The sequence below is a fragment of the Sinohyriopsis cumingii genome, chromosome 13 (assembly GCF_028554795.1).
Source record: "Sinohyriopsis cumingii isolate HCF-2022 chromosome 13, ASM2855479v2, whole genome shotgun sequence".
Classification (NCBI taxonomy): domain Eukaryota; kingdom Metazoa; phylum Mollusca; class Bivalvia; order Unionida; family Unionidae; genus Sinohyriopsis; species Sinohyriopsis cumingii.
The window spans coordinates 55,964,262-55,992,208 of NC_142973.1; the positions used below are offsets into that span (position 1 = coordinate 55,964,262).

At 33.1% G+C, this 27,947-nt stretch overlaps 1 protein-coding gene across 2 annotated transcripts in view; it reads left to right on the forward strand.

The window, feature by feature from the left end:
- Positions 1-27,947, forward strand: part of LOC149785617 (uncharacterized) — a 92,262-nt gene that overhangs the window by 50,824 nt on the left and 13,491 nt on the right. For both annotated transcript variants that reach the window (XM_089979431.1, XM_089979430.1), the window contains 7 exons: positions 1,594-1,769; positions 7,868-7,980; positions 11,360-11,412; positions 16,678-16,774; positions 21,399-21,510; positions 23,815-23,857; positions 25,707-25,858. In XM_089979431.1, the coding sequence (XP_089835557.1) occupies positions 1,594-1,769; positions 7,868-7,980; positions 11,360-11,412; positions 16,678-16,774; positions 21,399-21,510; positions 23,815-23,857; positions 25,707-25,858 (746 nt within the window). The remainder of the gene's footprint in view (positions 1-1,593; positions 1,770-7,867; positions 7,981-11,359; positions 11,413-16,677; positions 16,775-21,398; positions 21,511-23,814; positions 23,858-25,706; positions 25,859-27,947) is intronic.

Sequence of the window (27,947 nt, forward strand, 5' to 3'; positions counted from 1 at the left end):
TTCTTTAATTTAGTTTGTGGCAAAATTGTGCCTCCTGTTTTTAAAATTTCTGAGAATTTACTCTGAATTTGAGATAAGATATTCCAAAATCTGCTTATGAAAATTGCAGCAAATATTCAGCCGTATCTGCTTTGTTCTTAGAAAATATTTCTTCATACCTCAAAATTTTCTTGGTTTGTAGGGATTTTATCCCCCAAAGGCTATGTATGCTGCCTGTTGTTTCTTACTAAAAAAAATTTGTGTTCTAGTAGTAAGGCACTTTTTATATTTAGTGCTCCTTAATTGAAGGGACATAACTCATGTTTTCAGCCTGAGCAGAATGATTAGTGGTTACTTCTCTTGATGTTTGCTTTTAGTTGGCTCTTAAAGCAATATGCATAATCATTTCAACAAAAAATACACATTATAGCTAATGTTTAAATGATGTTTGCAAACTGTTTCATGACCTTTTAAAAAAGATTATTCCCTGTTAGAGATAAAGAGAAAGAAACACATGAAACAGTTATACATAAGATTACATATATTTTCAAAGGGATTCATATTTGTTTATAATCATAAAAAAGAAACATGATTATTAGTATCACTCAAGTTATGTTCATACCTTTGACCCTGTTTAATTATTACCTGAACTGTCACCGCTCCAGTAGCCTAGTGGGTTCAATCCTCAGCTGAGTCATACCAAAGACTTATAAAAATGGTACTAACAGCTGCCTCGCTTGGCACTCAGCATTAAGAGGTTAGTGTTAGGACTGGTCTGCCTGGTGACTGGGTGGGACTTCATGCCACATATCTGTGGCATGATCCCCCAGTGCTAGACATCACTATAAACTGTCACACTGCAGACATCGTAGTAATATGACTGAAAAATTGTTAAAGCTATGTTAAAAATCCAAATCACACACACGCACACACATCTGAACTATCCAAGCCATCAGTATTCTCAGTACTTTGCTTTCTGACATGTAATTATGAGCTAAAGCCAATAGATCCCTGCAACATTGCTCAGTTGGAAATATGATTTCTAACATTTGACTATGTGAATTAATGCCAATAGACACCTGTGGTATTCATTTACCTTCAAGTAAAGTTTTAAGGTCTGGAGCATTTGCATGTATGTCAAAGTTAGCTCACATATTTTCTCCTTGTTTTCAGACAGCACAATTGTAATTATATTTTGTTGCTATCACATATATCTTTATTTAGTTTACAAAAACAAACAAATGAACATAAAATTCTAATTCAGACAAGGAACTTACTTCACCTATAATATTGAGTTACCCCTTTGATCTATTAGTAAATTGAATCATGCTTTATGTGCACAGTAATGAATGAAAATATAACTTTTTGTTGCATTTATTTTAATCCATAAGAAAATGGAAGCCTAGTATAAAACACAACTTCACACTGCCATTTTTACTCTTCTACCATCATAATGGGGGTGTAGGTCAAGGCAGTCCTAATTACTATGCAGACAATAGGGCAAGGCAGTCCTAATTACCAGTACTATGCAGACAATAGGGCAAGGCAATCCTTGCTAACAAAATCCACTACCTTATTTTTAAAATTTATTTTTAATTATTGCAATCACTCAAGGAGGGAGAACCTGAATTTGTGGTGACCCATGCTGACCCTGGATATTTGAAAGAACAGAGTAAACAGGGGAGTAAAGCCAGTCTGCTTTCTCAGAAGTCTCGGAAAAGTCAGCGATATGAAGTCACCCAGCCCACAGTGGAGGAGGAAACTCCTGTGAAGAAACGTAATTTATCCAGGTTAGTATTGTTTTATCTATTAGATCGATCAAACGATTGATTAATGTTCAGTGGCATATCAAGACATGAAAGGTTATATCATGCTGACACAATGGGAGTGTAAAGTACCATGCTGAGTGACACATCACAGCTGGCAATCCATCCTTGTCTGGGCTGTATTTAAAATCCACACCTTTCTTGTTGTGAGTCCAGCAGGCTAATCACTGAGCCACTGCAGCTCCTCCTTGTTATGTATATTTGATTTAATTTATATTTGATTTAATTTAGTTGTTTGTTTGTTAGTTTAAATTTTTTATTTCCATTACATGCTATTGTAATGTAATTTTATATACTGGATTTTACATTTTCCAGAACTTCAGTTTAGTTTTTCATAAACACTGATAATAGTCTTTGTAACTAATGCTGACCTAATTCCTGACCTTGATTACTGAGTTGAAGTAAACAAACTTTTTTTCTTTTCTTTTTTCTTTCTTAGAGTAGTTTCATAAAGTGAAATCCAGGCTGTACTTGAACAATGTGACAAATAACATGTAGCAGTTATTTCAAATTCTGGTTTTACCAAAAGATTGATCCACATCTGAGCATCTGTTTTGCGCAGTAGCCAGATTTAATATTGATGTATTGAAAAATAATTTTATTCTTACCTTAACACTTGAGACATCAAAGTGTTTTTTTTGTTGTTGTGACCAGTTTGAGTGTAAGTTTTAATTTTTCTTCAAACTATTTGGATTCTACGAGATTTTTCCCTGGAAATACTTGTGCTCTAAATTATTTCTTGGACATTGACAGTTATCGAAATTTATAGAATTCAAACACTGGAATATTATTTTCTCTGCTTCAGGGAATAACTGTTGACACATCAGTACTACACTGACTACAGCATATGTCAACACCTTTCATTTTGGATTTCATAAGGATTTGAACTCAATTTCATTAGGACATTTTATTACTAGGACTTCTATTTTTTAAGTCTTGGAATATTCTTTGATTATTTTTTTATTTGATTTGCAAAACTGAAATTTTTTTCTTCTCATTTATACCTTGTTTTTCTAGGTAAATAAATTATTTGTTAAATTTTACAAAGCTTGTTGTCTTCACATTTTTCTTTTTACTCTTTTAAAGAGCCTAAACACATAACATTATATACATATTAGAATGAAGGTCAGAGTCTTCCAGAGCCCATGGGTCATTTTTAAAGAAATACTACCCATTTTGTGGTTCTGGAATTTAAAGTTGTTGTGTTCATCAGTTGTGAAATTTGAATAATTAATAGGTACTTCTTTTGACATTAATAGGTACTTCCTTTGACATGAATAGGTACAGTAGATAATTCCTTTGAAATTAATAGGTACTACCTCTGACAGTAAACTAAACTAAACTGCTAAACTGTTGCATTGAAATAATTTTATTGTACCATATTTTCCTATATTTTCAAACTATCTATGTTTGGCAGTACAACTTTGCATTCTTGCATTAAATAATTTTATTGCACCAATTCGGCAGTAAATTTTTGGCAATCAAATAATTGTAGATAAGAATACCCCATTGTATTCACCACACAAGTTCATCTTGTACAAGGCACCTTTGAATGGACAGTTGTCCATTCTGTTGTGTATGGCCCGACATTGTTTGCAACCTGGCTGGCATAGATGCATTTACAAAGGGAGGAAGAAATGCTGTCTTGTCCATACACTCCTTATCCCAAGAGAGTGTGGGTCTGTTTTGAGTCCTTGGATCTTCCTCTTTGTTAGAGTAAAAGTAACATAATAATAATAATAATAATAATAATAATAAAATTAATAGTAGTAATAATAATAAAATAATAATAATGCCCTAGGATCCCAGATGGTCATACCAATGAACTCAGTGCCAAATTGGGATCAATACAGGGTCTGTCCCAAGAAAGGGAGTCAGCATATATATGTTTGACTAGAGAAGGGCATTGGATTGACATACTCTCTTTCCTATATTCCCTTCCAACCATCCCATGAAAGCAAATCTTTCCCTTCATCCTCTAACCTGATATTTTCATAAGGCAGTAAAAGAAGTTTACTGGCTTCTTTCCCAGATTCGTGTCCATAGCTTTTGGCATGGAGGACAATAAAATCCTCTCCAGTTTGGAGAGTCTCTGGGGCTCTGCATCATTACCGTATCTCCATTTACTCTCTCACTGAAGCTTTTTTAGAGACATTTGAAGAGTCAGAAATTCACCAGTCAAAATAAGGGATGGTCTGTTCCCCTTCTATACTGCAACAGCTGGTTTCAGTGTCGAGCTTAAGAGGTTTACTCAACCACTTGACTTCTTAAGCCCCCCTCCTCAGGTGTCGAAAGTGGGGATTTTGATTGGGATTTTGGCTTGCCTTCCAGTCAAAATTCTGGAGGCAATGGAGTTTAAGGCTCATATACTTGTCACAACATCCTCCTTTAGTCTTCTGGAGGAGGAATCTTAGTCTCCAGCTGTACTTCATTGGGAGGCAGTTGTCGAAGTGTCGTGGCATGTTTTGTCAATGTCCATAGTGCTATTGCTGGAACTGCTTCAACTCTGCACAGACATTGCTCTGGACACATTGAAGCTCTTATTGGATCACAGTGAGAAACTTTAGTTGGTGCAGTCTCTGGGAGGCTTAGATACTCAATAGGAGTTTCATTCTTTTCATGGCATCCCAGGACCTGAGAGACCAGCGCTGTTGGTCCACTCATGATATGTCAAAACTTGCCAGAAAGTGTGCTGATCCTCAGAATTCTTTATAGGAATGAAACCTAAACAGTCAAGAGAGCAACACTAGTTCAAGCTTCCCTCTGGCCCAAGGAAGGAGGTCTCAGGTCTCATCTTCCCCTTTCCTATGCAAATAGTTGGGAGGCCTAAGGACTCAAACCCTCTCCGGCCATGCATCCCCCATCCCTGTGGTTGCTTAGCTAGCCATCTTTTTAGAAGTTTTATTACATTTAAAGTCATGTGGGTCCTCTCTCAGTAATACACATTGGTTGGTAGCATATCTCAGGTGACAGAAATATTTTGGAAGACTGTTTGTTCAAGCGAAGGCAAAGTACTCCATGTGGAATGGTGTTTACACCAATAAGTAGCACTGTCCTTGTTCAGACTGTGGGAGAGAACCTGATGGAATTACTTGCAATGAAACTGAATAGCAATCTCTCCTTTTATTTCTCCTCAGTCCCAGATTGCAGGACCTGAGAGGTGTATGCCTTCAGTTTAAGGTATAATCATTTCTTGGCATATGCCTTCCCATCTTTCTGAATGATTCTGCAAGTACTCCATAAAGTCAGGACCTCCACTGGTCAGCTCATTCTGATGGCCTCAGTGATCATGGTTTTGGAGTCTGCTTGATCTATTGTGGACCAGACAAGGACATTATTTCAGAGAAGGGAGCTGCTCTCACAGCACGGGTGGCTGGGTGGGATCTTCTCCATAACAGCTCACAGATTCTCCACCCCAATGCAATGCTCATCTCCAATCATTTATCTGCCAGTACAGGTGTTTGAGCAAGAATGTCAACTGCATTGTCCAGGCCATCAGATAGGCCATGTCCAAGGTCTACAGTGAAAAGTGGAGAATATTTTGGTGCAGGATGAAATGTGTTTATCCTAGCTGTTTCTCTCAAATCACAGTTCCAGACTTTCTTCTCTTCCACTTCGAAGAGAAAGAATGTTTGGTTTCTACCATAAAAGGCTACAGGACAGCATTGCCTAAAATGCTCAATTTCTCTAAGGGTCCAGCCACTGTTTGAAATCGTCGTCTTGAGGATTTTATCAGGTATTTTTAGCTGCCTTGATGTAATCTCATTTGCATGTTGTGGACTTTGTCAGAAACCACTTTAAGAACCATTGGGTGAAGCTTATTACGATTTTGAGAGCCTTACCTTTAAAACTGTTTTCAAGCTCTCCTTAGCATGTGCAAGAAGAAGGAATGAGCTTCATGCCTTATGTGTAGAACAAGATCATTTTTATGATTCAGCAGCAATTTTCAGTCTGTTTCTCTTATGTCAGCCTATTTTTGTAGTGAAAAATAGCTACCTTCAAATTTCACTCACTTCTTATTGAGATCCCCAGCCTCAGTTGTATCTCTGATGTTGATGAGGAAGAAACACTTCTTTGTCCAGTGAGGACTTTAAGATTCTATTTGGCCAGATTGGAATTGAAAAGAAAGGTTAGCAAGCATCTCTTTCCAGATATTAAGGGCTCAACTGATATCCCAGTATTTGCCATTTCCAAGTGGATTCTCCTCATGACTTGTTAGCATCCACCATTTCCAAGTGGATTCTCCTCATGACATGTTAGCATCCACCATTTCCAAGTGAATTCTCCTCATGACATGTTAGCATCCGCCATTTCCAAGTGAATTCTCCTCATGACATGTTAGCATCCACCATTTCCAAGTGGATTCTCCTCATGACTTGTTAGCATTCACCATTTCCAAGTGGATTCTCCTCATGACATGTTAGCATCCACCATTTTCAAGCGGAACATCCTCACTATCAAGGGAGCTTATCAGTCACTCACTAAGAGTGACCCTTTGTTCATGAGAATTAAAGCCCTTGTGGAAACTGCACCTAGAGCCAGCTGACAATTGTAAACAGTATTCACTTCATTTTGGATGTTCCTTTTAACATCATCTGTAATTGAAATGAAATGAACTTTCATACAGATTTGTAAACTCTAATATCCAAGAGCACAGCAAAGAACTTTCTGACCAAAACTTTATATATGTAATGTAAGATAAACCTTGCAAAGTCACTTGAAACTTCCAAAGCCCAATGATAAACATTTTAGATATAGTTTAAAGTATTCTAGAGCAAGGATATGGAACTGTTTGCCTGAACATGTTAACAGTAAAATCTGTTGACCGTTTTAATGGAAAATGTCTTACATATTTGAATGAAGCTTTTAGAATGATCTTTATATTTTGTGTTATTGTTATTTTTTTGCTCCACTGTTGTACATGTTCAGTACATGTCATCATCTTACGTTTCAGTGATTTATTCATCATTGTTGATTGGGGTGGGGGTGGGGGTGGGTCCAACTGAATGCAGGAGACCTAATTGTAACATTGCTCATCATCTGTTCCTGAACTTGCACCAGTTATACTCGTTAATAAGTCAAGTCCAACTGCAAACTGATAATTTAATTAAGACTAAGACTAAGAAAGATTTAATTATTGAATTATAGAGATTTAACATTTTTATTTTACTTTTTATACATGGTATTATCTGTACTTTTCTGAGGCCCATGACTCATTTTTGACTCCAGTGAAAATCATGATACTTATGACTTGAAACATCAAAAATGCAGAAGTCATTCATATCTGCCTGGTGATTTCTTGCAAAACAGCACCATTGAAATATTATTTATTGCAGATAACAAAACTGCGCCATTGAAATATTATTTATTACAGATAACAAATTTGTGGATGGATCATGCCATTTGCTAGATGAATCCTGCCAGATTGTTTATGGGTCATGCGAAATAGTCAATGTGTCGAGCCAGATTGTGGATGGGCCATGTCAAAAATGTAGTATAGAACATTTTCAGCAACCCCATTTATAAAACACATTCAATATTGCATTTGCTTATGCCACAATTTTTATGAACAATGTTTATGTCATACATATTTGTTTATAGTCCATGCGTAAGTACATGTAAACCCTTCATACCTGCCAATTCATGGCACGTCACATGAAAGACATGATTTTGAACTACCCCTCCAAACAACAACAACACCATCATGTTTGTAGAAACACAAATTTCCTGAAATGCATCCATACCAAAAAAAGTGAGGCAGTGTTTGGGGTGGGTGGGTATATTCTCAAATATAACTGCTGTTGAAGTGATATCATTTAGCAAAAAAGGAGTTTGATAAAAAGAATGCTGAGGAAGTAACATTGAAAATATGGTTAAAAATAGTTAGAAAGACTTGATAAATTTTTATTCAGTATACATTTTCAGAGACTTTGGCTGCATGCAGTGACTCCTCCCACACACCTATTTTCAACCAAAGATTTCACACAATATCCTAGCCATTTGGCAAGCATGACATATGTAATAAAATTTATTGAATTAATTGAATATTTGTTTCTTTTTAGGTCCAAAACGTCAAATATAATTGAAGCCAACAGTGAAGCTTCCATGGATAAAGAAGCAGTAGAAGGCATCATATCACCTTCCAAACGCAGAAACGACAGACTGAAAGAGTCAGGTGAATGTTAACACATTTTGCTAAGAGACTGAACTATTGAAATACAACATTTAATACATTTTTATGTTTCAGTTGTTACCATCATGTTTCTTCACTTATTTTGGTGATTGTAATAGACCTGTGAGAATAACTTGGTGACTTAAATGGATCTGTTAGTATGAATGATTGTGACTCAAACAGTCCTGTTAATATGACTTTGATTGTGACTCACTTGAGTCTGTGGTATGACTTTGATTATGACTTAAATAGGCCTGTTAGTGTGACTTCAACAGGCCTGTTAATATGACTTGGTGTCTTTAACAGGCCTTTAGTATGACTTTGCAACCTAAGCAAGCCTTTAGTAACTTTTATTGTGACTTGAACAGGCCTGCTAATATGACTTTGATTGTGACTTAAACATGCCCTTAGTATGACTGAGTCTGACTTATAATGGCATGTTAGTATGACTTTTACTTAAATAGGCCTGTTAGTATGACTTTGTGACTTAAATAGACCTGTTAGTATGACTTTGTGACTTAAATAGGCCTGTTAGTATGTTTTTGAATGTGACTTAAATAGGCCTGTTAGTATGACTTTGAATGTGACTTAAATAGACCTGTTGTATGACTTCAAGTTTGACTTAAATATGCCTGTTAGTATGACTTTGTGTCTTAAATAGGCCTGTTAGTATGACTTTGAGTGTGACTGAAATAGGCTTGTTAGTATGACTTTGTGATCTAAATAGGCCTGCTAGTATGACTTTGAGTGTGACTTAAATAGGCCTGTTAGTATGACTTTGAGTGTGACTTAATAGGCCTATTAGTATGACTTTGAGTGTGACTTAAAAAGGCCTGTTAGTATGACTTTGAGTGTGACTTAAAAAGGCCTGTTAGTATGACTTGTGACTTAAACAGGTTATTAATATGACTTTGTAATTTAAATAGGCCCATTAGAATGACTTTGAGTGTAATTTCAAGTGGTCTTTTAGTATGACTTTGTGACTTAAATAAGTCTGTTAGTATGACTTTGATTGGCATCAGATCTAATCTTCTATAAACATACATACAAATTAAAATATAAAAAGCATAGCTGACACTAGGATGCAAATCCAGGACCTCCCATGCAAAGTCATGCCCATATACATCAGACTGAAAATTACAACATTTTCCTACTTTATATCTCATGCATTTGCTGATGTCTCTTGCATTTTTTTATACCAATCTCCAGTACTTCTGCAAGGAAGACATTAACTTCAGTATTTTTAACAGTGGATAAAACAAAGTTGTTTGGGATAGATTTTAAATATCTCATAACATTGTTCTACTTTTGTGGCAAAAAATAAATCACCATCAAATAAGATGTGTAGAAACATTTATCGGAGTTCAGTGAAATACTGCACACTGTTTCATTTAAGTCATGACATAGAGTCTACACAATTAGCAGAGTTCACTGAAAAACTGCACACTGTTTCCTATATTGTGTTCACTGAAAAACTGCACACTGATTCCTATAAGTCATGACATAGAGTCTACACAATAAGCAGTGGTTAAGTGAAAAGCTGTACACTGTTTCCTATATTGTGTTCACTGAAAAACTGCACACTGATTCCTATAAGTCATGACATAGAGTCTACACAATAAGCAGTGGTTAAGTGAAAAGCTGTACACTGTTTCCTTTAAGTCATGACATAAAGTCTACACAATTAGCAGAGTTCACTGAAAAACTGCACACTGTTTCCTATATTGCATTCACTGAAAAACTGCACACTGATTCCTTTAAGTCATGACATAGAGTCCACACAGTAAGCAGTGGTTAAGTGAAAAGCTGTACACTGTTTCCTATAAGTCATGACATAGAATCTACACAATTAGCAGAGTTCACTGAAAAACTGCACACTGTTTCCTATATTGTGTTCACTGAAAAACTGCACACTGTTTCCTATATTGTGTTCACTGAAAAACTGCACACTGTTTCAGATAAGTCATGACATGGAGTCTACACAATAAGCAGTGGTTAAGTGAAAAGCTGTACACTGTTTCTTATAAGTCATGACATAGAGTCTACACAATAAGTACTGGTTCAGTGAAAAACTGTATACTGTTTCTTATAAGTCATGAAATAGACATAGTCTACACACTTAGCAGTGGTTCAGTGAAAATGTTATTGTTACTTTGGTGTTGAAAGAATTGTCTACCATTTTTGTCCAGTCTCCAGCATTTTTCAAACTGATCTCTAGCATTTTGCTTCTGAGCTTCAAACATTGTAATAACTTTTGGATTAGAAGTACGTATCCCTGTCTCTGATGTCTACTGGAATCCTGGATTTAATACCAGCAATATGTGTGCTTTCGTTTTTTCTTTTGAACTTAGACTTGTTATGTATATTTAATTTGTATTGTGTGCTTGACCTTTGGCTGCAAATGAGCATATCATTTTGTGCCTACCTGACTATTGTCATTTTTTTAAAAGATGTTTACTTGAATTTGTTTTCAAGTCCTGGCTTGATTTTGACCTTAGAAGGTTCTGGAAGCAAACATGTATACAGTTTGCTGTAGTTTTCCATTAGGATTATTGAGTTTTTTCAGAAAATGCTGTTGTGATATAGTTCAAGTGGGAATGTATATAAAAGAAATTTTGTCAACAAAGTGTTTGTTCCTATTTTAATATCTGACTGGAATCACTTTTAGTTATGTTCAGGTATAATTTGTTGTTGTTGTTGTTGGGTTTAACACCATATTTCAGCACACAATAGGCTATGCATGGCGGCCAGTATTAATGGTGGAGGAAGAACCCGGGAAAACCCCGGGAAGAACCACCGACCCACGAGAAGCTACTGGCAAGCTTTCTCACATACCCACATTGGCTGAATCCTAGACTCGAACCCACGCAGACAGAGGTGAGATGGCAGTGATCCGTAACGGAGGGCGCTTTAGACCACTCGGCCACTCAGGGCCCCAGGTATAATTTGAGAGGAATCATTTACATAAATTATTGGAATTACAAAGTGTTTTATTTTTCACTTTTTGGACTAAAACTGCTTTGGGATTATTGATGACTCATTCAAAAACAACCTGGATTAATTCGGTATGATACTTCAAGACTATTTGTACATCTGCACATTCAGGATTATTGGAATTTATTTGGAAGAGTCTATACTTTTTGACTTGTGATAAAACATTTAAGCTTAATTTCAACCTTTGCAATACTCTTTACGTTCCTCTAAAATGTTCACTTTGCAGGTTAGAGAATTAAATTATATATTATTGATTTTACTCAGATTTGTTGTTTTGCTTCTTTTTGTGACTTAGAATAAGATTATATTTAGATCAGTATGGTAGGTAGGTATGTTTGTGTTACCTTCACCATATAAATGTGAGGTAATATATATCACTTACTTTCAGATTTACTACCTGGACCAGAAGACAGTCCAATACTATTTAGAAGTATGTCAAATGTAAGTTACTCTCAAATACAACACATTTTTTTATTTGCATCATACTTGAATTTTCCTCAGAAAAAAATTGTTTTTTACATGTATAAACTGGTATTTAGATTTTTGTCAGAGAAGATCAAATTTCATTAGAAAATTGCATTTTAGTCTCTTTTTCCAATCAGATAACTTGATCTTTGTGCCATTATATTAATGTATTATTGTAAATTGAATTTTACATATTATTGTAAAGCCTGGATAATAAGCAGTGTGTTAAAATAAGTGTGTATGAGTATTATTACATATACATGTACCTATAAAGTTTGGATAATAAGCAGTGTGTTAAAATAAGTGTATATAAATATTATTACATATACCTATAAAGTCTGGATAATAAGCAGTGTGTTAAAATAAGTGTGTATGAGTATTATTACATATACATGTACCTATAAAGTTTGGATAATAAGCAGTGTGTTAAAATAAGTGTATATAAATATTATTACATATACCTATAAAGTCTGGATAATAAGCAGTGTGTTAAAATAAGTGTGTATGAGTATTATTACATATACATGTACCTATAAAGTTTGGATAATAAGCAGTGTGTTAAAATAAGTGTATATAAATATTATTACATATACCTATAAAGTCTGGATAATAAGCAGTGTGTTAAAATAAGTGTGTATGAGTATTATTACATATACATGTACCTACAAAGTTTGGATAATAAGCAGTGTATTAAAATAAGTGTATATAAATATTATTACATATATCTATAAAGTCTGGATAATAAGCAGTGTGTTAAAATAAGTGTGTATGAATATTATTACATATACCTATAAAGTTGATATATTAAGCACTGTGTTAAAATAAGTGTGTACGGAAATAAATTATTATATATTACAGTAAAGTCAGGATGATAAGCAGTGTTTGTTTTAAAATAAGTGTATATGAAAATTATATATTGTATATTTATGTAAAGTCTGCAATATAAGCAATACATATAATTAAGCGCATATGGAAATTATTTAAAAATTTGTTAAAATTTTTATGCATGAAATTGTATGGAAAATCTTTAGTACATGTTACAGTTAAGTCTGCATAATAAACAATGTGTTAAAATATGTGTATAGAATTATTTATTTCATATTACTATAAAGTATGCATAATAAACAATGTGTTAAAATAAGTGTGTATGGAAATTATTTATTTCATATTACTATAAAGTATGCATAATAAACATGTGTTAAAATATGTGTGTATGGAAATTATTTATTTCATATTAAAGTTAAAGTATGCATAATAAACAATGTGTTAAATACATGAGTATGGAAATTATTTATTTCATATTACTATAAAGTATGCATAAAAAACAATGTGTTAAAATAAGTGTGTATGGAAATTATTTATTACATATTGCTATAAAGTATTCATAATAAAAATGTGTTAAAATATGTGTTTTGTGAAATAATTTATTACATATTACTATAAAGTATGCATAATGAACAATGTGTTAAAATATGCATGTATGGAAATTATTTATTTAATATTACTATAAAGGATAAATAATAAACAATGTGTTAAAATAAGTGTGTATGGAAATTATCTATTACATATTACTATAAAGTATTCATAATAAAAAATGTGTTAAAATATGTGTGTATGGAAATTATTTAATATTACTATAAAGGATGCATAATAAACAATGTGTTAAAATAAGTGTGTATGGAAATTATCTATTACATGTTACTATAAAGTATTCATAATAAAAAATGTGTTAAAATATGTGTGTATGGAAATAATTTATTACATATTACTATAAAGTATGCATAATGAACAATGTGTTAAAATATGTGTGTATGGAAATAATTTATTACATATTACTATAAAGTATGCATAATGAATAATGTGTTAAAATATATGTGTATGGAAATTATTTCTTACATATTACTATAAAGTATGCATAATGAATAATGTGTTAAAATATATGTGTATGGAAATTATTTCTTACATATTACTATAAAGTATGCATAATGAATAATGTGTTAAAATATATGTGAATGGAAATTGTTACATATTACTATAAAGTATGCATAATGAATAATGTGTTAAAATATATGTGAATGGAAATTGTTACATATTACTATAAAGTATGCATAATGAATAATGTGTTAAAATATATGTGTATGGAAAAGAAGAGTGCACTGTCTTCCCTGTATTTTTATGGAGAAAATATAATCTCATGTGTGTACATAGTATAATACCTTAGGCATACTCCTGTGACCTTAATTAATATCTTGACCTTGACATTAATTTTCTTCCTTATTAGGATGACTAATTAATGTTCACTTCATTTTGAATTTATCTTGCTATTAATCCTTATAACATTAATCCTTGTTCAGATAATCCATATTTATACATTATGTTGCTAAGATGGACGCTGAACTTAAATATCCAAACTTTTGAGAAAAAAAGTTATCAGAATAAAATTAACAAATGATTAGTGTATATAAAAATAAGTACATGTATCACCAATTTAAAAAAGAACAAATGTTTTACGATTTAATTTGCTAATGTCCAGATTTTTCAATAACAATACACATATACACATATAGATTCTGCTAGCTAAATTTCTCCATGGCAAAGAAAATGAGTAGGGGAAAAAATTGAAATTATATATTTGCATTATTTCTGGAGTTAGTGATGTAGGTTTTGATTGTGATCTGTAAAGGAGAAGAGGAGAAAAAGACAAGCTTCCACAATGACATGTTCCCTGTCTAAACATATTGGTATATGCCATCAGAGTTATTGCAGTTTTATGGGGGTAGAATAAACTTGACACACACACACACACACAGACACAAAAGTGACTGTCTAATGATGTTTATATAACAATCTTTTTCAGTCTGGATTCCTGAGGGCTGTACTTGTAGGTTTACTCATGACTCAATTTATTTTGGAATGAAAAAATCTTTCTTTTCTTTTATTATTGATTTTAAACACTTTATAACTCTACAGCCATTGAAAATGAGTTTCTTGTATTCTACAGCATACTTTTCACCTGAAAAAGATTCACAATTCACTTTACATTGTATGTTTGATTGTAAAATTTCACTCTGTCACTTTAAATGTGAATGAAATAAGACAATACAGTGCATGGGGTAACATTTTTATTCCATGGAGATATTAGACAGATTAAACTTTATAAATGTCTCATATCAGGATGCTGGAATCCTATAATAATCACTTTTTCCATTTGTTCATCCATTTGTTCTTCTCTCCATCCATTCACACTTTATGTAACCACCATAGTTTTGCAACCCTTACACATGTGTGCCATTTTATAGGTGAATTGTTCACATGTAGATCTGTCTTTTGAAGGAGTTGCCTTTTCAGGTCCAGTTTGGCTGGAGTTATTGCCCTTATTCTGAAAACCATTGTAACCTGAATGGCACAATTGGCACAGGTCCAGTTTGGCTGGAGTTATTGCCCTTATTCTGAAAACCAATGTAACCAGAATGGCACAATTGGCACAGGTCCAGTTTGGCTGGAGTTATTGCCCTTATTCTGAAAACCATTGTAACCAGAATGGCACAAGAGCCCTTTTAATGTAATCTGATGTAATTTCATAAAAACATTGTTTCTTAGACCTAAATGTACCTTTTGTGTGTTTTGTCTCATCTACTACATATTGGACAGAGTTATGGACCTTGTTGATCAACTGCATATCTTCTCACAAGGTGTTGTTTGTAATAAGCAAAGCTCAAGAACTATTTAACATATTCTGCTGCAGTTTTTTATGTGTACATTGTTTAATTGACCTGGATGTGCCTTGTCTTCAGTTTTGTCTAATTCATTTTGGATAGAGTTAAAACCCTCTTTTGTAACACAAGGACCATTTTATGTAATCTGCTGTGATGTGATGTAAACATTATTTTATAGATTTGGATGTGCCTCTTATGAGACTTGTGTTGTGATCATTTTGGATAGAATTACGTCCATTTTTATCTGTACATTTTATTTCAATAGACAGTGTGTTATGTTGTTTATTTTTCTGGTGGATGTGATTTTCATTGCTTATGTATTAAAGTGCTGTATTCAGTAATAGTTGGAAGGGAGATAACTTATAAGTGGACTCAAATCATTTTTAATCATTATTTGCATGTAGTTGCAAATTGATTTTATTACAGTTACTGAATATGTATACTTTTGTTTTGTATGTCACAAGCACCAGTGTTTGTAGATGTTCATACAGAAATCATCTGTATTTTGGCCAAACAGAACTCAATTAAATTTGTAAATGGACCTATAATCTGTACATTTTCTTTGCTACTTACTAGTAGCCTAAGAATTATTTAGGCTTACTGTACTTTAAAATCACTGCTTTACAAACATTTCCTTGTAAGTTCATGCAAATTTACATACCAGTACTTAAACTAATAGGAATGCAATGAATATCATGTTTTTTGTTATTTGAAAATGAAATCTCTTTGCATCCTGATTTGAAAATGAAATCTTTTTGCATCCTGATTTGAAAATGAAATCTTTTTGCATCCTGATTTATAACTGAAATCTTTTTGCATCCTGATTTAAAAATGAAATCTTTTTGCATCCTGATTTAAAAATGAAATCTCCTTGCATCCTGATTTGAAAATGAAATCTCTTTGCATCCTTATTTGAAAATGAAATCTCTTTGCATCCTGATTTGAAAAATGAACTCTCCTTACATCCTGATTTGAAAATGAAATCTTTTTGCATCCTGATTTGAAAATGAAATCTCCTTGCATCCTGATTTGAAAATATATCTAGAAAATGTAGCACAGCAATAATATTGGAACTATATTGTTTTACTTAATATTGGAACTGTATTGTTTTACTCAATATTGGAACTATTTTGTTTTACTTATATTGGAACTATATTTTTTTACTTAAGAAATAATCAAGTGTTTGAAATAGGATGGCAAATTTGGGATAGCCATCGCTGGACTTTCTTTGTACTTAATATTCTGCATATGTCTCATGCCCCTAATGCTTCCATGCCAGTCTATTTATTGATGTATATTCAACTGTCTTTGTTAAGAATCTTGTTAGCATGAATTTGATATGGACAAAAATAAATTTTATAGACATGTTTGTAGATATAGGATTTTGTGCATTTTTTTGCACATTTTTGAACTTTTGGACTTTCTGGGCTACAATAAGGGTATGTGTGTTTGAAAAAAACAAATAAAATTTTGTGTAAATTGAAAGAGATTTGTGGATTAACATGGGTTACATTTATCTATTCAGGAGGATGAAGAACTTAAGAAGAAAGCAAAAATGGAAAGAAAGTTGAACAAGGAAAGAATCAAAGAAAGAATAAGGGACAGAAGAAGTAAAGAAAAAAGTAGGTCTGATGTGAGCATGTTCTGTCCTCTTCTTTAAGCACTAATGGTTGCCTCTATTGCATTCCAATGGAAGCACCTTTTGATGCCTCCATTTGATTTGGATACAAACATTTGGATGCCTTTGAACTATATGCACAGATGCACATTTCATAGTATGCAGTAAATAGCAGCCATTTTAGCTGCTTTTCCTAGCACCACCTTTGGGGAACACACTTTATTACAAATTATAGGCACTGAGATAAATTATAATGATGTCAGACCACTTGATTGCTGTTTAACATCCTGATCACTGCAGATTTCATTCGGTAGTTTCTGAAAAGTTTAGATGATGAGATTGACAATTTTGAAGGCTTCAGGGAATCATATATAGACTTAGATGTCAATAAATGGAACACTGATTTTGATAGCTTACTAGATATCAGCTTTGATGTCAGTGTAGGAAACATTGACAAATTGACAGTTTATCAGATACAGGCTTAATTGTCTCTCCATTTGCTAATACATGCCTGCAGGACAAATTAAGAGGGGTATCAAAATTTGGATGATTTGTGATGTTCAAAACTCATTCTGCAAAACTGGTGTAAATACATTTAGGCTACAGGCAATCAAATCCAAGGTTGTTCTTTTTACCCTTTTTGATTTTGACAGTTTCAGACTAGACCTTTTCAGACAAATAACTTAAGTGATTCAGGATATTTCATTCATTATAGATGGAAAAGTGGATAGTTTGTTAAGTTCTATTCCAGTTAACTTTACTAATGAAAGTTAATAAATTTCAATATGACTTATATAATATTGTTCTTCCACCATCCACAGTTGATCCTCCACTTCCATGTTAATTGATTTACTTTAGCTGTTACATCTTAATGAATGTATATATATGTGTGTGTGTGTGTGTGTATATATATATATATATATATATATATATATATACATATATAGTTTTAGTTTATTAAATGTTATCTAACCTGCCAGTATTGTTTTATTTGTTTGTATAGTCATATAGGTATGAATTATGCTGCCATTAAATTTAATTAATAGCCACTTTTAAATACATTAGTAAAATATAGTGTAGTACATTGTCATAAATTGTATAGTAACTCATTGTACATTGTCATATAGTGTACAGTAACTCATTGTACATTGTCATATATTGTACAATAACACATTGTACATTGTCATATAGTGTACAGTAACACATTGTACATTGTCATATATTGTACAGTAACTCATTAAAGTGGAGGGGGAAATTGCAGAGTGAATGGCTTATAAAAAGTAAGGATGAACAAAAAATTGGCACAAAGCTCATCTCAACTGGCTTTCTCTGATTTTGAAGGCCAATTAAAAATTCTTTTGTGAAAAACATGTATACAGCCATAAAGGTCAGATTTTTTCTCTAAAACCTTTCTGTACTTGACTAATATGTATGTGGTAAATGAAACTTAATATTTACATTGATCTGAGCAAATATGTCACTGCCAGTAATTTCCCAGGCTGTTCTGTTAGTATGGGATCAGTTGGTAGCAGTTCAGGCTGTTCTATTTGTATGGAATCATTTCGATAACAGTTCAGGTTGTCCTATAATGGTACAGGATCAGTTTGGTAACAGTTCAGACTGCCCTATTGGTATGGGATCATTTAGGTAACAGTTCAGGCTGCCTTGCTGGTATGGGATCATTTAGGTCACAGTTCAGGCTGTCCTGTGATTATGGGGTTATTTAGGATACAGTTCAGGATGTCCTATTGGTATGGTATCATTTAGATAGCAGTTCAGGCTGTCCTATTGGGGTGGTATTATGTAGGTCACAGTTCAGGCTGCCCTGTGGGTATGGATCATTTAGTTCACAGTTCATGCTGTCTGATTGGTATGGTATAATTTAGATAACAGTTCAGGCTGTCCTTTTGGGATGGTATCATTCAGGTAACAGATATTCTATTTACAGCACACTGAACTGAGTGACTTTGGCAGCACATGTATATTGACAGCTACAGAGTGACTTTGGCAGCACACATATAGTGACAGCTACTGAGTGACTGAGTGACTTTGCAGCACACATATAGTGACAGCTACAGAGCAGCAGACCATATGACGTGAAGGGCTACAAGATATTGATAATAATTGTGCTTTAGACAAAGAAAGAACTTTATAAGATTCGGGGTTTTTTTTTCTAAACAAAATTGAATCTAAATTTTAAATGTATTATATACTGTTTCTTTGTGTATGCTGTACAGTTTTTCGATAATATTTAATTGTGCTGCTGAGAATTATCTGGGTCTCACTATTTCTAAAGAGAAACAATTCTGCATTCAATTCATCAATTGTCTAATACAGTAAAACATTTTTAAATAGTTGCAACCAAAATTTTTAGTTGTTTTGTAAAGGTGGCCAGTAAAAAGTGGTTAGATAAGTATTACAGTGGCCTGATTAGGACCAAAACATGGTGTCCAGTCAACAGAGGAAGAAGGACTAATTAGGGATCTGTCTAGAGAAGTTACACAGTTACTATTGGATATGATTTAATGTACACTTTGACCACAGACTAGCAATTGTTTATCTCATGAGTGTGCGTATGTGTGTGGGAGTCTTCCTATGAAAGTAATAATTATGGATTAGCTATAAATGTGTCACACACAGATCAACTCTAGTTCACAGTGGGTATGTGTGTGTCGGGTGGGGAGAGTAACAGTGGGATATTAGTATCATGTACACCCATGCCACTTATTTGCTATAGTTCATCACGCACAGATCAGCTCTAGTTCACTATTTGGGTGTGTGTTGGGTGGGGGGAGTAACAGTGTCTACATGGGATATTAGTACAGTGTATCATGTACACCCATGCCACATTGGCTATAGCTCATCACAGAGATCAATTGTAGTTCACTATATGTGTGTGTGTGTCAGGTGGGGGGAGTAACGGTGTCTACATGGGATATTAGTATCATGTACACCCATGTCACATATTGGCTATAGCTCATCACACACAGATCAACTCTAGTTCACTATGTGTGTGTGGTGGGGGTGGGGGGAGTAACAGTGTCTACATGGGATATTAGTACGGTGTATCATGTACACCCAGGCCACATATTGGCTATAGCTCATCACACAGATCAACTCTAGTTCACTATGTGGGTGTGTGTGTGTGTGTGTGTGTGTGTGTGTGTGATTGGGGGGCGGGGGAGTAACAGTGTCTACATGGGATATTAGTATCATGTACACCCATACCACATATTGGCTATAGCTCATCACACAATTTGTGAATGCGTGTTATCTGTTTATTTTTGACAACTTTTGTTTTTACTATAGATTTATCTGAATTTTCTGGTCAGCATGTTAACTTCATTGAATAATTCTGAATCTGTAGGACAATTACTTGACTTGGCCAACTTTTTATCCATTATTTCTGACCAGCACAGTTCACCCATTTGAATCATTTAATATGTAAGAATTACAGTTGGTTACTATGCTATGAGAGTATAATGAATTTAGGTTTAGAAAATACTGTAGCTGCTCTTAAAGATAAACTATTTTTAGTGTTGTTGTTTTTATAACTCAAGTTGCTATGAATTGATTGAGTTCTGCCATATGATTGGCTGTAAATGGGCATGTGATATTGATCTGCAATTTTTTTACAGATCAAGAAATTCAGGGGCATGTCTTCAATTCCCAATCAGTTTTCAGCTCTGTTCTGTCAAGCATTGTCTGTCTATCAGCTCTTTATTGCATCATTAAAGCTACAACGGCAACAACTGTAACAAGCCACTGTGACTTATGATCAAATTTGGCAATGGCAAACACAATCTTGAAGCTCAGATATTGCAATCACATGTCCTTGTCTTCACCCAAATACACACCACTGTTATCGAACAAAGTATATGGCAGGCTTTAAGAACAAATGTACCTTCATAAAGTACTGTATATTTGCTTGACATAGTAATTTCAGTCACCTGTTATTTAGGGTCATGGTCTTATGATAGAAAAACAACAGCTCTCACTAAAAATGGAATCATTTTTTTTGGAGGAAAGATCAAACTGTAGAAAGAAGAACATAAATGCTAAATACACAAAGTATATTTGTCTAATAAATAAACCATAGAAACCCTCAGTAACCTTTGTGTTATGATTTTATATGAATAGTTGTTTGCCAAGGGTACTTCTTAAACTTGACGGAATCCACTGATGACAAAACAGACAAAAATTGCAATTATAAGGATTAAATGATCGTGGTTGGATATTGATGTGTAAATTGTTACCTAATCATTCACAGAGTTAACACTGAGTCCACTGGACTTCATTAATTTTGTGATGATTAAGTAAAACTTACACCTCAATAAATAACCAACCATGTTAATTTAATCCAATATTAAAACTGTTATAAACTCAGACTTTTATCATGTGTATTTTATAACAACTTTCACTACTTTTTAAGGGTTTTTCTAACTGTGTTTCACAACTGGGATCTTTAGGTCAGCATGTATCTGAATGCATAATGATTACTAAATCTTTTGTAATATATATTTTATTTTGAAGCACTTTGCAGAATTATTCTCAGCAATACGAGATAATTATATTTAAGATTTTGATCTGGGTTCTTGGAATAGTAAACATAATTTTCTTCCCTTTAGATCAAGGCCCGGTCAACGAGTCATTAAGAGATTACTTTCAAACCTGGGAGGAGATAGACAGGGTTCTTGAAGCACCAGCTGAGAATGGACTGCCACATGTATTTGTTGACAGGTAAGTCGGTGTTGATCAGTTGTGAATCTTGTATTCTGCATACCAATATTGACAGATAAGTCAGATTTATATGTTGCCAATCCATTCTAGCTCTGTATTTTCCAAACCCATAACTCAGACTTGACCTCAGAATCATTAATTTAGATAATAATGCATGTAATAGTATTCAGACTTTCAACATTTACAAAACTACAACTCAAGAGGTATTAAGGATTTAGGATTAAAGATTATTTACAAGACTATGCATTTAATCTTGTATTATTAAATGTTGGTGCCATCATCAGGGATAAGTGTCAACCTATAAAAACCATAGCAACATTACATTGTTTATGTTATATAGTCAGCTACTATAGAAATAGTAACTCAAAAAGAAGTATCTATTTCAATAATAATTACCTGTTTTCATTAGTGCAATTTGAAATAATCCCTCACTCAGGTGTGCTTGTGGATTATGTATTAAAAAAATTACAGCTTTGAAAACTGGTATTTATATATTGAAAAACTGTACATACTTACGTTCAAGTCATTATTTGATTTTCTAACATAAAATATCAAAGAGCTTTATATGTTTATACTGGTTGCATTATAGTGATTTTGTACTACAACAGATGAATATCAACTACTTACTGCACACTAGTACTGCAACATTACTTGTTTTATACTGATAGCATTAATACTGTAACACCTAAACATCTATTTCAGCCACCAACTGCACACAAATACTATCAAATTACTTGTTTTATACTGTAAGCATTATGTACTGTAACACCTAAACATCTATTTCAGCCACCAACTGCACACAAATACTATCAAATTACTTGTTTTATACTGTAAGCGTTATGTACTGTAACACCTAAACATCTATTTCATCCACCAACTGCACACAAATACTATCAAATTACTTGTTTTATACTGTAAGCGTTATGTACTGTAACACCTAAACATCTATTTCAACCACCAACTGCACACAAATACTATCAAATTACTTGTTTTATACTGATAGCATTAATACTGTTACACCTAAACATCTATTTCAACCACCAACTGCACACAAATACTATCAAATTACTTGTTTTATACTGTAAGTGTTATGTACTGTAACACCTAAACATCTATTTCAACCACCAACTGCACACAAATACTATCAAATTACTTGTTTTATACTGTAAGTGTTATGTACTGTAACACCTAAACATCTATTTCAACCACCAACTGCACACAAATACTATCAAATTACTTGTTTTATACTGTAAGCATTATGTACTGTAACACCTAAACATCTATTTCAACCACCAACTGCACACAAATACTATCAAATTACTTGTTTTATACTGTAAGCGTTATGTACTGTAACACTCAAACATCTATTTCAACCACCAACTGCACACAAATACTACCAAATTACTTGTTTTATACTGTAAGCGTTATATACTGTAACACCTAAACATCTATTTCAACCACCAACTGCACACAAATACTATCAAATTACTTGTTTTATACTGTAAGCGTTATGTACTGTAACACCTAAACATCTATTTCAACCACCAACTGCACACAAATACTATCAAATTACTTGTTTTATACTGTAAGTGTTATGTACTGTAACACCTAAACATCTATTTCAACCAATGACTTCACACAAATACTATCAAATTACTTGTTTTATACTGTAAGTGTTATGTACTGTAACACCTAAACATCTATTTCAACCAATGACTTCACACAAATACTATCAAATTACTTGTTTTATACTGTAAGCGTTATGTACTGTAACACCCAAACATCTATTTCAACCAATGACTTCACACTGTTATGATGATATTGCAATATTACATCTTAGTATCTTTTCGTACTATTGATTACTCCTTACAAATTGCATAGACTCAGATGTGTCATTGAATATTACACTGGCAGATCAGGATCTGTACAGTTTTTGTTTGAACTCAACTTATAGATGAGTAAACATGGCAGGTTATTGAGTTAATACAGAACAGTATTAATGCAGACTCATCACTTTTTGCAGGCTGACTCCCAAGTTTGTTGGCCTCTGCCGGAACAATCCAACCTCATTAATATTATTTAATACAAATTTGATAATCCCATACACACTAAATACTATTGTTGGTAACATTTGCCTCCATATGTGATATCGGATGTGCAAAATATATACCTCTTTCTCTCCATACAACAACATTGGTTCATGTTGTAAGTGTAGTACATTCATATAACACTCCTGCACCGTGACAGTAGATATTGGTAATTTATTTATTTATTTATGTATAAAATGTATTTTAAAATTTTCAGTTCCAGAGAAAAGAAGAAAAAAGACAAAGAATTTGGACAATCTGTAAGAAGATTAAATTACAGTGCTTTTAGAGATATAAATATTCTTTAAAATGATTGTTTAACATGTTCGTCATTCATACAGAAGTTTTTGTTGCTAAACTATAGAGATTCATAGATTATGTTTAATGTACAAATTGTATTCCTTTAAGAAGAATAATTTCAAATTTCAAACATTTACTTGTATACTGTTTATTCAGAACACATGTTTATTATAGTTTGTATTTGCTATCATCTCTATATGTTAGCAATGTTCTAAATTAGTTATACTCATATTAATAATTTCATTCTCATGAATAATGTTCTATATTAATTTCATTTTCATCTTTAATGTTATAGATCAATTATCACATATTAATAATTTCAACCTCGTCACTAATGTTCTAGATCAATTATCACATATTAATGATTTCAACCTCATCACTAATGTTCTAGATCAATTATCACATATTAATAAGTTCAACCTCATCACTAATGTTCTAGATCAATTATCACATACTACTAATTTCAACCTCATCACTAATGTTCTAGATCAGTTATCACATATTAATGATTTCAACCTCATCACTAATGTTCTAGATCAATTATCACATATTAATAAGTTCAACCTCATCACTAATGTTCTGGATCAATTATCACATATTAATAATTTCAACCTCATCACTAATGTTCTGGATCAATTATTACATATTAATAATTTCAACCTCATCACTAATGTTCTAGATCAATTATCATATGTTAATAATTTCAACCTCATGACTAATATTCTAGATCAATTATCATATATTAATAATTTCATCCTCTTCAATTATTACATTTTAAACTTTCCTTCCTCATCAGTAATCAGATGTTTATAATTTTCTCCTCATGAGCAATGTTATTGACAAGTTGCAATTGGAATTTTTTCCAGTCAGCAACCATTCTCAATAAAGTCCTCAAATAGTGTACACTGACCTTGTTTGACATCATGACTTGATACTGATGGAATATAAAAATACAAGACTGGTTCATGATATTTCATACTCAGTTATTCACACACAAACTGCATACATGTTTTGTTCCAAGTCAGCAGAAAATAATGGGATTGATAAGGCATAGGGATGGATTGAGGCCAGCAAGCCAAAACATATTCATGCACTATATCAGTCGAGTTCTCTCCCCTGACATAGGAAATAACATCTGTGTGGTTTTTGTATTTATTGGATTCCTCTCTTTTGTACTTTCCAAAATATATGAGCTATACAGGATGAACAAAATTCAAAACAAATAGGGATTTATAGCTGTCAACTTGATATACTGAAGAATATCCATTTATGGACAACAGTGGAAGGAAATAAATGGTGTCTGTCTGGGTGGGCGTTACAGATCATCTATATCAAACATTGGATCAGTCATGTAAGATTAATTGAACATCATATCTGCCTTGAAAGATTAATTGAACATCAGATCAGCCTTGTACGATTAATTGAACATCAGATCAGTTATGTGTGATCAATTGAACATCATATTTGCCATGTAAGATTAATTGAACATTATATCTGCCTTGTAAGATGAATTGAACAGATCAGTCATATGTGATTAATTGAACATCAAATAATTGAGCACTGAATCAACCATGTTTGAAGATCAGATCAGTCATGTAAGATTAATTAACTAAACAGATCAGCCATGTAAGATTTATTGAACCTCAGATCAGCCATGTAAGATTTAATGAACCTCAGATCAGCCATGTAAGATTAATTCAACTTCAGCTCAGCCACAAAGGTGAATTGGATATGTAATACATTATTGCCTCATGAGTTTTGTAAATGACATTGGCTACAAATTTTATTTTCTCTTTTTCTCTTCTTCAGAATGAGGGGTTTGCAATGGAGGAGGAAACGTTGGAGGAAGCCAGGAAAAGAATGCATAAACTGCTGGATGAGACTTTTTCCCTCGTATCTCCAGAAGCATCCTCCTTGGAATTGAGGAAGGCAGCGAGATCACTTTCTCCAAGCAGTGCAGGGTATGTATATCTATTTTGTTACCAATGCATAGGTTATATCAGTCAGAAAGTAACTAGACTACTTGATTATAAAACCAAATCTTCTTTTATTTGTTTCACTGGCATAAAGTGGCAGTGTTTGTGAGATACGTACTGTTATTTGAATTTTTGATTTTATCCAGTATTCCTAACTTCTTGTGTATTTCAAAAGTTGTAATACTGCTAATGGGTGTATAACAAATTTGACAAAGCATGTAGGCGTAAAGGGTTTTCAGAAAGCACGGTGGCATAAACTCGTTTCAGTATTGGACAAATGAGACTGATGAGCCTTCAGATATAAAAGAAGGTACAGAATATAAAAAACCTTGAAATGATTGTTTTCATGACATGTACAATCAACATTGTCGGAAGAAATGTGTACAGAAAGCATTTTACTGATGAGTGATCTCAGACCCACTTGGAACTCTTGACCATGTGTACAGAACACATCCTATTGACCCATATTTCTTGGTCAACTGCTCTTTCATTTTGCTATTAGGTAGATGTCAAATAGATGAGTGACCTCGGACCCACTTGAAACTCTTGTCTATGTAATACTGTCAGTTTGACTTTTTCAGATATGCCACCAAGATTCGGTTCATTCTGATGTTAATTTCTGAGAAGAAATTTATTCAAAAATTGAGAAGTATCAGACTTGCCAATCCTGCTGGATAAACTGGGAGAATCTTGATTTTTGGACCTATCTCCCAAATCCCTGGTTTTCATCTCCCCAGGAAAAAAATTCTATATTATTTTAATACAAAAATATAATTTTATGTTTTTCTATTCCTTTGTTTGGTTAGTTTCTTAACAATATCTGGTTCCCAGCTTGGTTTCCAGTGTTCATTCACCAATTCCAAAGCATTTGACTCATATGGTGACCCTCTTTATCTGACCCAATCAGCATAGCTCAGCATAATAATCATGGATAAGTTTCTCAGTAAAAAGTGAAAAATAGAGAAAAGAAAATCACTGATGAATTTCACCATACAAGCAAATGAAATGGGATAAAAAATACTGAAGTGATTGGGAGAAGCAGTTTTCTTTCATTAATCCATCATCTTGAGCAGCCTGTCATCCATTCTGCCATTGGTGTTCACAGCATCTCTTAATATGACATGGTGGTCTTGCTGACATTAATAAACACAGTACAATAGCCAATCACAAATGACATTAATAAACACAGTACAACAGCCATGACATTAATAAACACAGTAAAATTGCCAAGTACCATGACATTAATAAACACAGTACAGTAGCCATGACATTAATAAACACATTGCAATAGCCATGACATTAATAAACACAGTACAATAGCCAAGTACAAATGACATTAATAAACACAGTACAGTAGCCATGACATTAATAAACACAGTACAATAGCCATGACATTATTAAATTCAGTACAACAGTCATGTCATTAATAAACACAATACAGTAGCCATGACATTAATAAACACAGTACAATAGACATGACATTAATAAACACAGTACAATAGCCAAGCACAAAATACATTAATAAACACAGTACAATAGCCACGACATTAATAAACAGTACAATAGCCATGACATTAATAAACACAGTACAATAGACATGACATTAAATAAACACAGTAAAATAGACATGACTTTAATAAACACAGTACAATAGCCAAGCACAAAATACATTAATAAACACAGTACAATAGCCATGACATTATTAAATTCAGTACAACAGTCATGTCATTAATAAACACAATACAATAGCCATGACATTAATAAACACAGTACAATAGACATGACATTAATAAACACAGTACAATAGCCAAGCACAAAATACATTAATAAACACAGTACAATAGCCACAACATTAATAAACAGTTCAATAGCTATGACATTAATAAACACAGTACAATAGCCATGACATTAATAAACACAGTACAATAGACATGACATTAATAAACACAGTACAATAGCCATGACATTAATAAACACAGTTCAATAGCCATGACATTAATAAACAATGTAAAATAGCCATGAACCACAAATTACATTAATAAACACAGTACAATAGCCATGACATCAATAAACA